Raw genomic sequence first — 16412 nt, 5'->3', positions numbered from 1 at the left:
ATAAAATATTACATTTTATACCACTTCAACGTATAACAACGGATCACACAAACTAAAACATTGCACATTTAATTAAGTATACTTTATTCGGTGATAATGAACTTTTTCACGTCAACCATCGAAGAACAAGTTTCAATTCTCCGTCAGTCTAATCTATTTTATAGCTTAACCCAATTAAAATTATATTGCTTGACCTACTAATACTTACTAATATCAAGGGGTGGATTGGTCATAAATATAATTCTTGAATTATTGTTGTGTAATTTCTCTCTCGATGTAGTTTTGGGTAAAACACGATTGCGTACGAAGTTTTAAACGTTGATGCCAAATTTCATACTGGTATTGGTGTATACCATATCGCAAAAAAGTTAGTTAATAAAATAATAATAATAATAAATTAGTAAATACTTTGTGTTTTATTGTTTTTATTACCTATGTTTATTGTTAATGATATCAAATATATTAGATGTAGGACAATTTCGTGATTTCCATTATATTTTACGGTATTTTCCGAGTTTCATTAAAAGTTGGTTATAGATGTCAAGGAATCCAAATTTAAGCATTTTCAAATAATTTATTTATAATAATTTTATTCAAATAAAAACTGTCGATTTTATTTATTAATTACTTTTATTTTATTTAGCCATCCTCATTTTATTTATTATTTTATTATTAATTTTTTTTATGAACTACTCGTATTATAGAACTGTATAATATGAATTTATATGTATTCTATATTTATTAGGTATAGTAAGGGGAAATTAATAAATTTGACAACGTTGCGTACAATTTCATTCGCAATCGCGTTTATTTATTTTTCTTACCCATCTACAAATGTACGCAATCGTGTTCTACCCGTAGTCTTAAATCATTTTCCGTTTTTGTATTTGTGAATTTAAGTAAATAATTGAAAATTGTTGATTATAATAGCTGCTAGTACTCCTGGTATTACCTAATTATATTTATATATTCAGAGTATACATATGTGCGTACAATGACGTATTTTTAACAAGAAAAAAACCGAGACCACGCGTAAATTACCCCGCTTGCGCACGGTGCCTAAAGGATAGCTGGGGCCACCTCGTCGAAACCGAAATGCGTTGCACTGCGCGTTAAACACCGCGTCCTGCGCGCCTAGGCATAAATCACTTTAGGACGGTTAGTTGTTGTACGTTATTATTATTACTGTGTTTATTCCTTTTCCCATTAGAGCCACGTCCCCGTCGACCGGTGGTGCGTTTATTTTTGGAACCCGCTGAGCTATTATACACGTGAGTGTGTGTGGCGCCTACGTACACGCGGTTCACGCCGTCGCGTGATGCATGCGCGCGCGCGCGCGCTCGCGGAACTGCGGTTAATATTCACACGACAACCCTACACGGTCTCCCGGTAGCATGAGCGATGGCGGGAAGTATTAATTATGCGATGCTCGACGACGCGTCGGGATGAACACGTATTAGTACGTATTTTTGATACGCACCCGTGTGTACACTTGTATGTTACGCAAATCGACCGGGACGCAAAAAAACGATCGAAACAGTGTTGTTACTAAATTTGAAATATTATACCGTTTCGATATTTTTCGTCTCCTGTGCGTCATAATGATATTTCCAAGTACCGAATTCATATCCCTGGAAAACACACCTCTATAATATGCCTAGGTGTTTGCGAAATTCGATTTAAGGACAGTACAATTAATATTCATAAACTTCCGCGGTACGGTCCCGTCCGTATTGATTTTGCGTTCGATATCCGTACACCCAGCTGGTACACTACTCTTCAAGTACTGTTCCGTTTAGTTACTCAAATTCACTGGTAACATTAAAATAGCTTACGTGTTATGTTACATACCCATACAAGGCAATACATCGTATTTTTCTTCGATGATTATTTGGAATAAACATTTAAAATAAATTAAACATTTCATTCGTTTATCGATGATTATCGATACACATTACAACTTTTGTTTCTCGAGTTTTTAATTTTGATATTTTGTCGTACGTACACGATTCGTGTATTAACATTCATTGGACCGAAATAATGGTGTTCAACCAAATTGCGTATTATACGGTGACACGCGCCGTCATCACCGTGCGTCGCTGAAAAAATATTCCATTTCACAATCGAACGGTTTCCGGCACGTGTGTTCGGCCGAAAGAAATTCGACTCGGACGTTAGAATATTTTATACATACGTACATTAATCGGTACATTTTACGAGATTCTCGTTCAAATCCATCACCTGTTCGTCCGCTTTTTTATTATGGAGTAACTATTTGTTCCATAACGTCTTCACGTACATGTGCGCTGCAATATGCGCGCGCGTATACGACTAATAATTATCGGGATGAACGTGACGGCGGTCCTGCCATGCAGGGTTTTTGTGCGGCGACCACCGCTACAGCCGCTATGGGAAGGCCACCGGGGAATTGTCATCGCCTAGACACAACATCCCTAATAAATTACTGGGGAGGTTCGTCCTATTAAAAACACGTGCTGCAGATATAATATTTCACATCGAAAATGACTAGGAATACACTTACACCCTACCGTACGGCCGGGACGGGCTTATCCATGATGCGATTTGATCTGGAAAATATTATTATTAGACCCGTGTGTATACATACTATATGTAACACGAATGTGGTCGCAGTGTAGAATATTTTCCCTAGTGCAATTTTAATTATGTTAAGCGCTTAATATAACACCTATAGTATACTATACATCTTTGATATATCTAGTTGGTAAAAGAGTCTGTTCCATAGTTTTACATAACTGTTAATAACATTCTAATTGTATGATTGATATTCGAGCAATCGCGATATTTTAAACAATTAAATTTATTAATTCTTTAGAACATTTATTAACACATACATGGTAAAACGACGTAGTAGACGAAACTTTTTCGTCTTATTATAAAATGAACATAACTATACTACATTTCGTACCGTTTAAAACCTATTCACATAGCATTAAAAATAATATACAGTACTTATTATTGGATATTTATTTCCAGAAATCGTTTAGTCGTTATAAATTTAACCGTTATTGAAATCGTTTCGATCTGAAAACGAAGTCTTCTGATAATATATCTACACTTAGTTTATTCTTGAACCCTCGTAGTGTCCATAAAAAAAATAAAAAAAACAATAAAATTTTAATCGACCATCAAGATTTAACTTAACTTTTCATTAAACTCGCTATCCCTGCATGCGCAGCAACAATAATAATATATCTAATACAATGTATCTATATAATATATCTAATTGGATGAAACGCACTAATTGTTGTTTATAAGATGCGCGCGTTGTTACTATAAATTCTGACTGCTTCATTCTGGATCAGTCGATATGTATATAGTATTTATATTTTATATATTATAATCATTAACCAATGCGTATATAATGTATACCAGCATGGCATAATATTTAAAGAATCTACTCTGATCTCTAATTTATTTTAAATATTAAAAACGCATACGAATTCAACAGTTTATTTTTTTTGTTTTTCAATTTGTAGAGCGCTTATACATTATATTGTATTATATATACACCTATGTATGGCTGCTCTGACCGCAAATACTAAAAAAAAAAAAAAAAATAAATAAATAAAATAAATAAATAAATAAATAAATAAATACGTATACCTATGGTATACGTAACAAGTATATAAATTATAAGAATATATATTATCCGATCGGCGCTTTGTCGTAATTTTCGTTTGTTTATTTTAAGTATCTATTAAAATTAATTATGCTGAGAAAAAAAAAACAAATATAAATACTGCTTCTGGCGTGTTTATATAGTACATAATATTACGGAATAATTATTGAAACGCAATAACATTTTGACACGGATAAATAATGCGTCTCAGACATCGCTCGCGCCATATGAACACCGACACCGTGAATTAGAATCCTTTACGTGAGTTAGTTATATTTCTTATTATTGGTTCACCAAAGCCGCCACATTAACGCACGAAAAATATCCTATTATTCAAACGGCCGTGTATTATTTTACAAAATCATTTCGCGTTATACATTAAATTCTACACTGCAACACAATCCACAAATATAATAAACCGTTGAAGCGCTTTTATCATACACGTACGCGTAATTCTGTGATTCATCACGTTTTGACGTTTCATCTATTGTGCATAACATTTAACGTTAAAATTCAATGTGTTTGAATTTTTTTACAAGTTATCGTGGAAACAGTACAATTCTTTTGGTCCACTATAAGTTTTATTATTTTAGAACAAATAACATTTCGGGCTATATTGTTTGGTGATATGAGCGTAAAAAACGCAGTTGAACGATTGTCATCCACAACAAAAAAAACTGTCAATTCGCGCGAACATCGTACTATTTTTGTGAACAGGGTTATGCTCTATGTTTTATACATATGTGCTATGAATTTGATCGATGTTGAGTCGTAATTATGCGGCAATTGTAAAGCGTCGGTTCATCGATCGACTATCGTAAACAATAGACGTGTGCGTAGCAATAGTCGCGTGTGGCGGACGGAAATCTTTATTGTTTTTTATTTAAAAACATACCACCATAATATGATGGATGAACTCGGCCGGCTATAACAGTTATGAGGTCTCGGTAATTTTATACGGCAAATGTTACCAATTTTTGTTTCTGTCCGACATTTTAGACTACATATTTTTACATATTTTGCACTTTCCAGAATTTTAGTTCTACAGTGCTTATTCTCCTGTTTTAGTGCTACATTTTCGGATTCCTTACATTAATTTCTTTTGATTTGATTGATTTCATGTCATTCATAAATCTTTGATTTAAAATTACAATTGTAGGAACAATTGTTGTAATTATAGATTCCTCATATTTTCATTTAATTAAAACATTTTTTTTTTCAAACTGTTTAACAGAGAATATAACATAAAAAAAAATGATCGGTTTACCATTATTTTTGATGTTTACGGGACATATAATATCGATTATTTTAGAATTTTTTTATATCATAAAATGACGTGCATATTTCAGTGCTATAAAATCCGAGCGTTGATAATTATAATACTCTTATTATATATCACATACGATATATCGTTCAAACACTTGCCCATCTACCGTGCGTGTGTAAATATTATAATACTTGAATCGTAGTCCGCGACATGGTCCTCGACACTTATCTCGCCGCCTCACACGCGCCCGCCAAAACGGATAATAATAACGCGAACGCCCCGCTGCGTGTGGTTCGCGCCGCTCGAGGGGGATGTCGACAAATTGCGAAATATCGTGCATGCCGAATAAAATGCTTCCGTCGACGGCGCCCCGGGCGTGTGCAAACAACCCGCCGGGACGCGTTATACCCCGATCGCGCACGCGTGCGTACAACAAACAATACGATCGTGAGATGCGCACTGTTGTCGTCGGCACGTATTGGATTGACCGACGGCCGTGGAAACAGAGGATCTTGCAAGTAAATATGTGTTGACACGGGGGTTTCTTTTTTTCACGCACTTATTTTTCCGCCGTGGATCTGCCGGTTGTGCAGCACCAGTAAGACGTCATTAAAAACAATTTTGAAAACCCGTCGCGTGCAATACACGCACGATGCGCGTCTGAAAACGATCGCGGGTACAGGGACGACCAATGACGTCCGAAATGCAGTGTTCCGCTGTCGCAAGTATCGAAATACACATTACTACGGTCTGCTTCGTATCACACGGCAGTGGCCATCGCGAAATAGTTGACCGTTTGGTTCGCGTTCGGATGTCTCCGAACGCTCTGCGCGTACGGACGGTTCGTGATCGCTGGTGAACAAATAATCGAAACGCGTTCATAACGTATCGTCTTCGTCCCTAACTCGTCGATGCGCGCGTAGTTTCGATGAAATATGTATTAAAAGCGTTTCCATACAAATGCACCCGGTCGCGTTGCATCACGAGCGTTTATGTAAATACGACTATCGATAAAAATCAGAACGATTAGTATTTACGAGATCAGCGATCGTCCAGTCGATTAGAACTATTATAGTGCAGTTAATTCGCGGTGATCACGGAACTCGGTGGTTACGTGAGCGTGAACGAACGCCGAAACAAACCCATTAGTAATCGTTGTTGACCCGTTGAAATACAACGATTTTATGATATACGACTACTGTGCGGCCTTGCTGTGCGTAGAATTTTCTGGCCGCCCGAACAAACATCGATATCGAATTCGTCGATATGAACACAAGATTTCATGTTCTACGTACGCGAATAACAGTTACTTTAGCCGTAATATTTAACTGACAAACTACGTATCTTAGAACAGCTGAGCATAGTTAGATTCGAATCGCTTACGGAATTAACACATCTGACAAGTCTTACTATTTTTACCTACATCATACTCATGCTACATCTTACATGCATCATTACTTATGCATGTTCAAATTACTAACTAAACGTTGTTGATTGTCCACAGGTTTTGAAATACTGCGACCATCTGCACGGGAAATGGTATTTTTCGGAGATCAGAGCAATATTCTCGCGTCGGTACTTGCTGCAGAATATTGCTATCGAAATATTCATGGCTAGCCGAAGTAAGTGTAACGTTTTTATATCTTAATACTACATTTATAATATAGTGAAGTACAAGTCACTGAGCACTGCTCAATTGTATAAGTACCGTATAATAGTAATAATTCCATAGCATAGCAAACGTGTGCAAAGAGTTGCCGTTTTTCTCTATAAATATATTTAGTATAAATCAGTTTGTAACTATTTGTTAGGTAGTTCGCAGGTTATTATCATAAGTGATTTTACAATCATAAAATCATTAATTTGAACATTCGAGGTATTTTAAATATATACCATGTCTACAGTTAGAATTTGATAAAATTCTGGTAGTAATTTATTTAATAAAAGGTCTTCTCTTAAAGCATAAGTTATCTTTTTAATGGAAATATTATAAAGTACAACCGTGCATTGTCTTGAAAATTTATCAAACAGTTTTCAACGTTCTTTTCGCATTTTATTACCTTACGCTTGGACAAATAAATGTCAACATTACCTCTTCAAAATAATAACTTTCTATACCCGATTTACAATATAATTTACATCATAATTGTTCCTCATGAAAAATAAATCTTTACTCGTAAAACTATTTTTTATTGATCATCGTACAGTTGTACGAAATACGACCATGGTATTATAATTGCTTCCGTTTATGTCTGTAATATTGTTAAAACGTCGCGTCGAGCATCGGTACAGTGTCTCGTTCTACATGTTCTTTCGCAGCAGTAAATGCACGTGCTGTCTAGAATGCAGTCGCAGTGTTAGTGGTATATATCCGCATATTCGATCCCCGATATTGGAACGTATCAGGTGAGATTGTCTACCGTAGGAATCTCCAAACTTTTACATTCAAGGGCCACATAAAATTTCAAAAGCTCTTGGCAGACCTAAATTATGATACAGCCGTATAGGTGATATTTGACACGTGTACGCGATACTGACTTTGGATATTACACGTACTTTTAGATAATTTACCGTTTTTTTGGGGGCCGGTTAAAAAATAGTTTGGAGACCCCTGGTCTACCGTATACCAGACTATACCTGTACAGTGAGCGGCTGAAACACGAAGATATTATTATATGGTCGTAAAAAACATGTCTATTGTAGTGCAATAACGGTCACCACATATGGTTGATTCTTCGGATGTTTTACATGAGTAGAGAGACAGGGATCACTCGTTTCGATGCCAAACATTATAAACTCGTGTTTGATATTAACTCTGGACTACATGAGGGATATTATGACATGTTCTTGACCTCCGTATTGTCGGTGCATAATTTCACCGTCTCCTAGAAACATGGCACTCATGTACAACCGTGACAAATAAAATGTAAAATATTTATAAACCCATTGTATTCGATAATTCTGCAGTATAGTAGTGTATAGTAGTGTATAGTCATCGCATCACTGCTCTCACCAAGTTTCGGAATCGTTTGTTTAAAAACCGCAACGATCGAGCACCAGAACGCACGTAATGCAATCATCTGTGGACGTCGCATCCAAGAAACATGATAAAGTACCTATAAATTCACTTATACATGTACTTTGTAGCGTATTCTTTTTTTTAGTTAAATACCATTCGGGAGCAACCGGTAAACACAGGGTCTGCACGATTTCTGTTCCCTGCCCGATCTTGTTCTACTCTGCCAAATCCGCAGAAAAAACGTAATAAGGAAGTATTATATTGCTAATAACTGTTATTAAAACCAGGTGGGATCGCACGTGTGTTCCACGCATTCATATATTTATTCCCTTGCGGCCCAAAAGTATTAAATAAATATTATAGTCAAATGCTCGAGCGTGCTGCAGTACTAAGCACATCTATATTCCATATGGTCCGGATTATCGAATAAGGGATTATATTCCCATGCGGTTTGTGCACTAGTGTCATAGTTTTTGTTGCAGCGACTGCAGCGGGTAGTTCTTAATGCACGCGAACCGAATTTATTTACTTTTCCCTTTATATTCTTCCCTATCTTGCGCATCGCGAGACGTCTTAGTCGATTATCGTGCTCGTCGCGTCGTACACGCCAAGAAATAATTGTCGGTTTGTCGCTTGTAAAAGAAAAAAAAATCACGAGAAACCAAAAATATGTACGATTAAAAAAAAAAAAAAAATTCTACCGACGTAGGTGGATTATGTGGGTTTGTGTGTATATATGTATATTATAGTATTGTATCTCGAAAAACTGTGACTGTCATCACTCATCGAAAAACAACAAACACCGTAACTACGCCTAATAAAACTCGTTTCGATACGAATCTCCTGAGTACGAACCTACCTCATCGCCGTCGTAACATAATACGAGTATTATAATCAGAACGGATAAAACTAGAAATTCTATATCAAAGTAACTATTGAAATTTCAAGTATTTGTGTACCTAACTATGTTTCAAAAAAAAAACGGTTTTGAAGTTTTTAATTTGATCGTCGTTGAATATACAAATTGATTACGTCAGTACTCATACTATATAAGTACCTACGTATAATTATTATTGTTATTACTATATAGTATTATCTTCTTGGGTCCACGTACATGATACGTGTTTACTATTAAAAAATTTTTTTTCGATTTTTACATTATATATGAATACAATATTCGAGTCATATGATAAACACTCCATATAAACGAAATGAGTATTCATAAACGAAAATGAACATTTTTTTTTTTATTATAATAAATATATTTGATATATCATAATATAAGCTATAACGATTTGATTTGCCGGATTCCATTCCCCCCCCCCGATGTGTACCTATGTGTGAGCGTGCGCGCGTGTGTGTGTACAAGACGAGCACGATGTGCATATGCGACTGACATTTTTTTTCTTTAATTTTATCTCTCAACACCAGTTCTCTGAGTTTCTGTACGCGACAACATTCCACTTGGTATTTTTTTGTTTTTCTTGTTTTTTTTTACACGATAAAATATGTATAATATTTTTTCCTACTTCGTTTTTTATCATCGTCGGCTTGGCTTTTGTCTGTCTAAAGCCGGCCAGTGGAATCTAAACCGGACACAATCGGCCCTCGAAATCTCACGGCCGGTCCGAATTTCATCTTAACACTGCCGTATAGTATCGCTTTTTTTGTTTTTATTTATACGTACACGAACAGCCACAGACACCCGATTACATATTCATATATATATATATATGTGTGGTATATATACGCACACATCGGTACGCACGCTCGTACGAGTAAGGTTTTAACGACACGTGTTTGTGCACTTATTTTCGTCATTATTATTATTACTATTATTATTAAATACCGTGTAATAGCGTTTTTTTTTTTCTGTGCGTTCTTAAATTGTGATTCCAAAACGCGTCACGACCAATGTATTATATGACAACGGTCCAAATGTTTCTGAGCAATAAATTTGGCTGGCAGATAATTAAGACACTTTTGTCTGATCGTCGAGAAGACAAACGTATCGAATATAACTGGCCCGATATCATCGGACGACATGACGCAAAGTACATATTTTTCTTTCATACATATTGTTCGGTTTATAACTCAATTGAAATACAATTAACTCCGATCGAATCGACTCCGGACATAATACTGAGGCGAGCTTTGATAATTATACACTTGTGCATAAGGATGTTTATAATAATAATAATTTCCAGTTTACATCAATTTCCAAAGTCGATAATTATGCATTTATAAATAAATAAATGTATATATATATATCTTTACAATATTAAACGTTTTAAACCCACGAAGCTCATAACAATAGGTTGAAAAGTTTAATTTATTAAAATAAATACAATTTGATGATTTGCATGTATGTGTCACCGATGTAGACGCTAAAAATGAGACGCTTCAAATATTTTGTTTGCCTCGATATAATATAACAGCGAAATATTAGTTAAGATGTGAATACGACTGAAAAACACGATTAATACTTTGTAGAGTCGAGTTTATCTATAACCAATCAAAACTATAATAAAGTATTGGGTGATTTTGTTTTTGTCAATCAACATTTTTTTATTAATTAATTAACTTAATTTTATCATTTTAAACTGATTTTAATTCCTCAATACTTTATAAAAGTATGTTTATCTGTCCAAAAACAAATTAAAAAACGTGATAAAACCACAAACTCTTTTTGGAATATTAAAATAATATAATTTATTATACCTGACTGCGTTTATCTTATATATATATATATATAGTTATATAATGTGGTTTGTATATCATTATATTAAATTTGAATATATATATATGCTATTGAATAGTAAAAAAAAAAAAAAAAAACCGAAAATCATTCATTTAGTAAATATATAGATTTATAGATAGTATAATGTTTTAATTCGCTATTCAATTTGATATTTTTCGAATTAAAATATTAATATAAAATAAATTGCCTATCCATATTATTAAATATGTTCCGTATATTATTATAATAATCTAAACGATTATGTTTTATCGACATTTTTATAATATCTGTAAATAAAATTATAATTAGATTTATAAAAATGAAAAAATAAACTAAGCACATTAATGTATGCATATACGTTTGCCGTTCTTGATTGAGTATTATATTAATTGTTGGGTATATTCAAACAATATTCGTCTGCTTTTTTAAAACACATTATTTTTAGATTTAACGTTTTAATGTCCCGAACTGTCATATTTACAAGTGTAGAATATTTTTAGTATTTTTTTATTTATTTATTGTTTTTATTGTTTACATTGTACGTAGATTACTTTAAAACCAATAATTCATAAGTCCAATAAATTATGAATTTTATTCAATGATTAATTATTCAATTTTGAATTTATTTTACAAAAAAAAATTAAACCCAAAAATGTATAAATAATTATTTTTGTATAATATAATATAAAAATCATGTTCCATAAAAAAAAAAGGTATTGTAAAAAATACCTGTCATTCCAATGTTCTTTAAAGTTTTTGAGAAGTACTATTTCTAAAAATAGTATTCCATTTCCGCTGAAAGCAAACCGCCAAACGCCACATAATTTAAAATAAAGATCTTAAATAAAAATTTATAATCGGATTACTAAGAAAGATAAAACTCATGTGACCTTTACAAAAATACAAACTTTTACGAACCTATACAAATAACTTTACACAAGCATGATTGATTTTTTTTTTTTGGTATTAAATTTCATTACTATCATAATACCAAGTAATATCATAAGTAGTGGCGTATATAAGGGGGTATCCAGTAGGATACAGCCCTCCATAAATGATTCAAAAAACTTAAAAATTATTTTAAACATATGTTATATTTTAATGGTGCTTTATGCTTATTTATAATTTGTGTCCAACGTCAAATCGTTTTGGGATATTCTTTAAATAAAATATAGATAAGTACCTACTGTGTCTTGATAGTAATTCTTAGATAGCAGTAGTAATTTAACTCTGTCAATAGTAGCCCCTCCCGAAAATATTTTCTATATACGCCACTGATCATAACTATATCAGGTATGTATGTGTAAATAATTACGTTGCAACTTATTGAACCTTTCGAAATAATTCAGAATTTTGAAATGATAGCGAAACTTGAATGTAGGCTAACCGATATTTAGATCATATAATTGTGTTGGTATTTTGATTACCTGTCAACTGGTACTTGCACTGAGAACATTAACTTACGAGCAAGTTACAGTTTAGCAACAGAAATAAGTTGGTATTTTTTTTTTCCGAAAAAAGTATTAAATGGATTATTACATGTTTTCGTATAGACACGTTCACATTAAACGCAACATGTTACAAGTCATAATTTAGTGGTTTCCGTATAAAAAAATTAGTCTCTTGACTCTCTGAAATTGATAGTGTAGTCAACATGTCTACGTCTACTCGGGTAGCTGCAGCCATTCTTTTAGACGTTTTGAAATACAAATACACATAGTACAAATCCTGTACCTATGCTTTTTTTTCACATTACTTTTTTCTCTTCTGTATGCACATAGTAAAGTAATCATTTTTTTTACGACATTCGTCAGGTGACACCGTTTTCTATAAGCTCGTTAATAATTGATCAGCAATGGAAACCCAAGCATAATTTTTTCATATGCCATTAAAATTATTTTTATACAAAGGATTCCATAATATTCTTTTATCATGGTAAATTTCTATACATTTTAAAATAATTTCGTTTGACCACTGGAACATTGTGTAATCGAAATGAAATATTTTAATAAACAATAAATACTAGCTTGTTTCATTGTCAATCGTCAACTACCAGTTGAAATAATAGAAATTATTAATAATAAGTTAGTTATTAGTAGAGCATGGATTTCAATGCAAAATGCAATTTTTTTTTTTTCTAAATCCTTACGCAATGCTCAGAAAAAATGTTTCAAGTGGTTTAAATTCATATAATTCAATTTTTATTTTGCATTTTTTTGCATTTATTGTTATATTTACTTCTTTAATGCATTTTTGGTATTTTTACTACTTTTAAGGACATTATTTTCATATTTCTTAAAAATTTAACATTTTTGGGAATATTTAAAAAAATTTCATGTAAGTATACAATTTTTTTCTTTAATCAACTTATTGACAACTACACTTTATCGTCTTATTCTATCGTTATATCATTAAACTATGGTATAAAAGTCGATGACAATAATAATAATTCGGACTACGTATGTGGAAAGCATCGATCAAATAAAATAAAAAAAACTTGAATGCATTTTTGGTACTCGTTTTTCACATTTTTAATACATATTTTTACGTCATTAATAAAAAACATCTAGGTCATAATTGTATTTTTTATAAGACATTTAATGTATTTTTTAGGGCATTAAAAACCATGTCCTAGTTATTAGTAATAGGTTCACAAACTTGTGTCCATACAAGCAGTAACACGTTCGTGTAACATACTTTTTTGTTTCACTAAATTACCGACTATTAGCCGATCGTCGGTTTTTAACCCAAATGTGTTACAAGTTCGCTGGATTGTTGCAAGAATATGTTACAAAAATGCGTTGCAAGTTATGCGTTGCAATTGCATGTTACACAAGTGTGGACGCATCTTAAGATATATATCTTAGCGATTATGTTTCCATTCGTTATTACCTGAATTGCTGTGTTTTATTTTCGGGTAGTATTGAATGTCGAAGGTTGAATCATGTAGTGTGACACCACGCGTGAGTATGTAGTAAGATATAGAGTTAGGATAATTTTACGTTTGATTAATTATAATAAATTATTACTGTTTTATTTAATTTTTTTTATTATTATTTTTTTATAGTGATCAACTACTCTACGAAGTACTAATACGTCTATATAATATATACGTTTACTGTACACGTTTTGTACCTCCATAATCCGTGCCCTGATATTTCACACACGCATTAGAGGCTAAAGTGTTTACATTTTCATTCTGTACACTAAATTATCAACAAATGTTTGTAGCTCATAACGTGCTCCATGGTCAGAGATCGAGCAAATCTTAACAAAACTTCTGAAAATGTATTGTTAATCTATTGTTGACATGATATAAATATCTCTGTATTTATCGTTTGAACTGATTCTACGATATAGATTTTGAAAATGGTGTTGTGATTTTCCAATGAATTCGGTTTTATTACACATTTTACATTTTGTATCGTTTAAAGTGTATCATAGTACACACCTGATCCTAACCTGATCCGCATATACGTTATTAAAATACGTCGATGTAATGTGCATTGTACCTATATCTATAATGATGATTCAGCTAATAAAAGTCGTGAATAATAGCTGAATACTTATGTATATTAGTATTTCCTCGTTTGGTATATCATTTTTTCTGAAATCAAATGATTGTTAATGTTTTAATATCGTTTATCCCGCATTCACGGTTTTCGATCGTGTCCGGAGTCTATATTGTGTACACTAGAGCTGGACGAAAGGACACTACACTCACGATGCGAGGTTGTATACATATAATAATACTTCAGTATTGTATCGCGATCGCAGTTTTCATATAAATTTATTAAAATGCACTCGTTTGTGTTCATACGAGATAATGTTATGTTATGTTGGTGTACAAAAAATAGTACAATATCCGATTTATTTTGCTCGTAAAAGTTTTAAGATTAATATATATTATGTTAAATATGCGTAGTTGTTATATGTTTTTACTATTGAGAAGGATCAACCGTAGTAACTGTGAACTTGGAAAATTACCTGTGTAGTATAAACAGGCCTGACGGTAAGGGAGAAGGAATGATATTGTAAAATATTTAAATAACAAAAATTAAATAATTTTCGTAAATAATTGATTTATAGTATTTTTGAGTAGTTCTTTTTTTTTTTTAAATGATCTATTACACGCCATACATACCCATACTATTTTACTCCTAACAGTTGCGTCCTAACAGTCAAAAATAATGGAGTCCTTAAGATATACTCGATGGAACCGGCTTTCTCTCTCCACGGCCCTGAGTATGAAAAAGCATAAACCCACAAATACGTGTGGGCACCTTTTATGTAGTATCATACCGGTGGTGCTAGTGCACCGTTTATTATGTATATATACCTCTGCTGTCTGATTTATTGTTACGAGTGTGTAGCGTTTTGAGGGTTTGTTTTTGAACAGGAAACGTTCGTTTTGAATAGACCGGAAGTGCTTAGGGGTCGTACGGATTCGAGAAATTATCTTCGACCCTTCTCGTCAGCGGGGTCTACCCGATGTGTTTTGTTAAGGGTGCTGGTGCCGCCACTGACGCCGCCGGATCAATGTTAATTCGATTTTAAAGGACGGCCGGAAAACTCATTTTCTACCACCCCCTCACGTTTTTCCTACTCATATATATATATATATATATAATTTATATGCTCGGTATATACACAAACATGAGTTTATACCAGCGTCGCCTCTAGTATAACACTTCGGTCCGCAGAAAGGGTCGCGCAAAAACCGAATTATGTACATACACCGTCCCATCCGTGGTACAACTATATGGCGAAATGAACGAGCGCTCCTGCTGCAGTTATTTCACTGTATATGTATAGATGTTCATGTGTTACAGTGTGAAGTTTTGCTCGATGAGTCTTCTTACTGTAGATATACGATTTCGGCGACGTAGTAGTTCGTTTTTTTTCAATCCGCTAAAAGGGTTTCGGCTAGACTGAACGTGTTTTTCTAACTTTGACCTATTACGTCTACATGGTGATTACAATCTTTGTGTTCTATTATTATTACTTCTATTAAGTTACGGTATTATACGTTTTTCGATTTTTCATTTTCGTCATGTGCATTAAAATTACTATTGTGTAGATTACAATATTTTTATAACGTATTATTTTAATGGTGTCGATGATAATAATGCTAACCACCGCCGTGTGTATATTTTTGATGTTCATGGTGTACTGATGTTTTGTTTTCTCATATCTTTTGATCCCGGATGACACTTTTACGCAATAAAGGACGTCACATGCCGTGATGAACTAATATTATTTTTATACTCCCGCGGTAACCATTGATTCAAATAAATCAGTGCTTAAATGTAATTTATTTACCTAGCTATATGTGCACTCAATGGCCGTGTTATTTTTGATGCGCCTATTAATACAGTTTATTATACATATATAAATGCACAGCTCTACTGTAATAATATGTCCCGTCTTAAATTAGTACTTCTAATGGGACGTGGTTAATTTTTTTTTTCTTCGGTGTATGTTATGTATTATAATTTATTACGTCTTACGTGTTGTTTATTAATTGCACTTTAAAATGTAAAATGTGTTTTCAACTGCTTTATATAATTATTATATACCTTAGGAGTGCGCGTAGTATGTATACAATATCAAACTGGTATTATTTTCAATCACTAAGAAAGATTACAAGAAAACCGAATTAATTTAGAGAAAAAAATTGTTTGACTGTATAAATTATAAACAAGATTATTTTTCATGAAAAATA

General features: G+C 33.0%; 1 protein-coding gene across 5 annotated transcripts in view; it reads left to right on the top strand.

Annotated features, from left to right (window-relative positions):
• Positions 1-16412, top strand: part of LOC112685831 (neurobeachin) — a 214300-nt gene that overhangs the window by 188995 nt on the left and 8893 nt on the right. For all 5 annotated transcript variants that reach the window (XM_025557852.1, XM_025557853.1, XM_025557855.1 and 2 more), the window contains one exon: positions 6433-6550. In XM_025557852.1, coding sequence (XP_025413637.1) covers positions 6433-6550 — 118 coding nt within the window. The remainder of the gene's footprint in view (positions 1-6432; positions 6551-16412) is intronic.

Source organism: Sipha flava, unplaced genomic scaffold (assembly GCF_003268045.1).
Source record: "Sipha flava isolate LNK unplaced genomic scaffold, YSA_version1 293_pilon_pilon, whole genome shotgun sequence".
In the NCBI taxonomy this organism is placed as follows: domain Eukaryota; kingdom Metazoa; phylum Arthropoda; class Insecta; order Hemiptera; family Aphididae; genus Sipha; species Sipha flava.
Note: the sequence above shows the minus strand (reverse complement) of the source record. Positions and strands in the feature narration are given on the sequence as shown.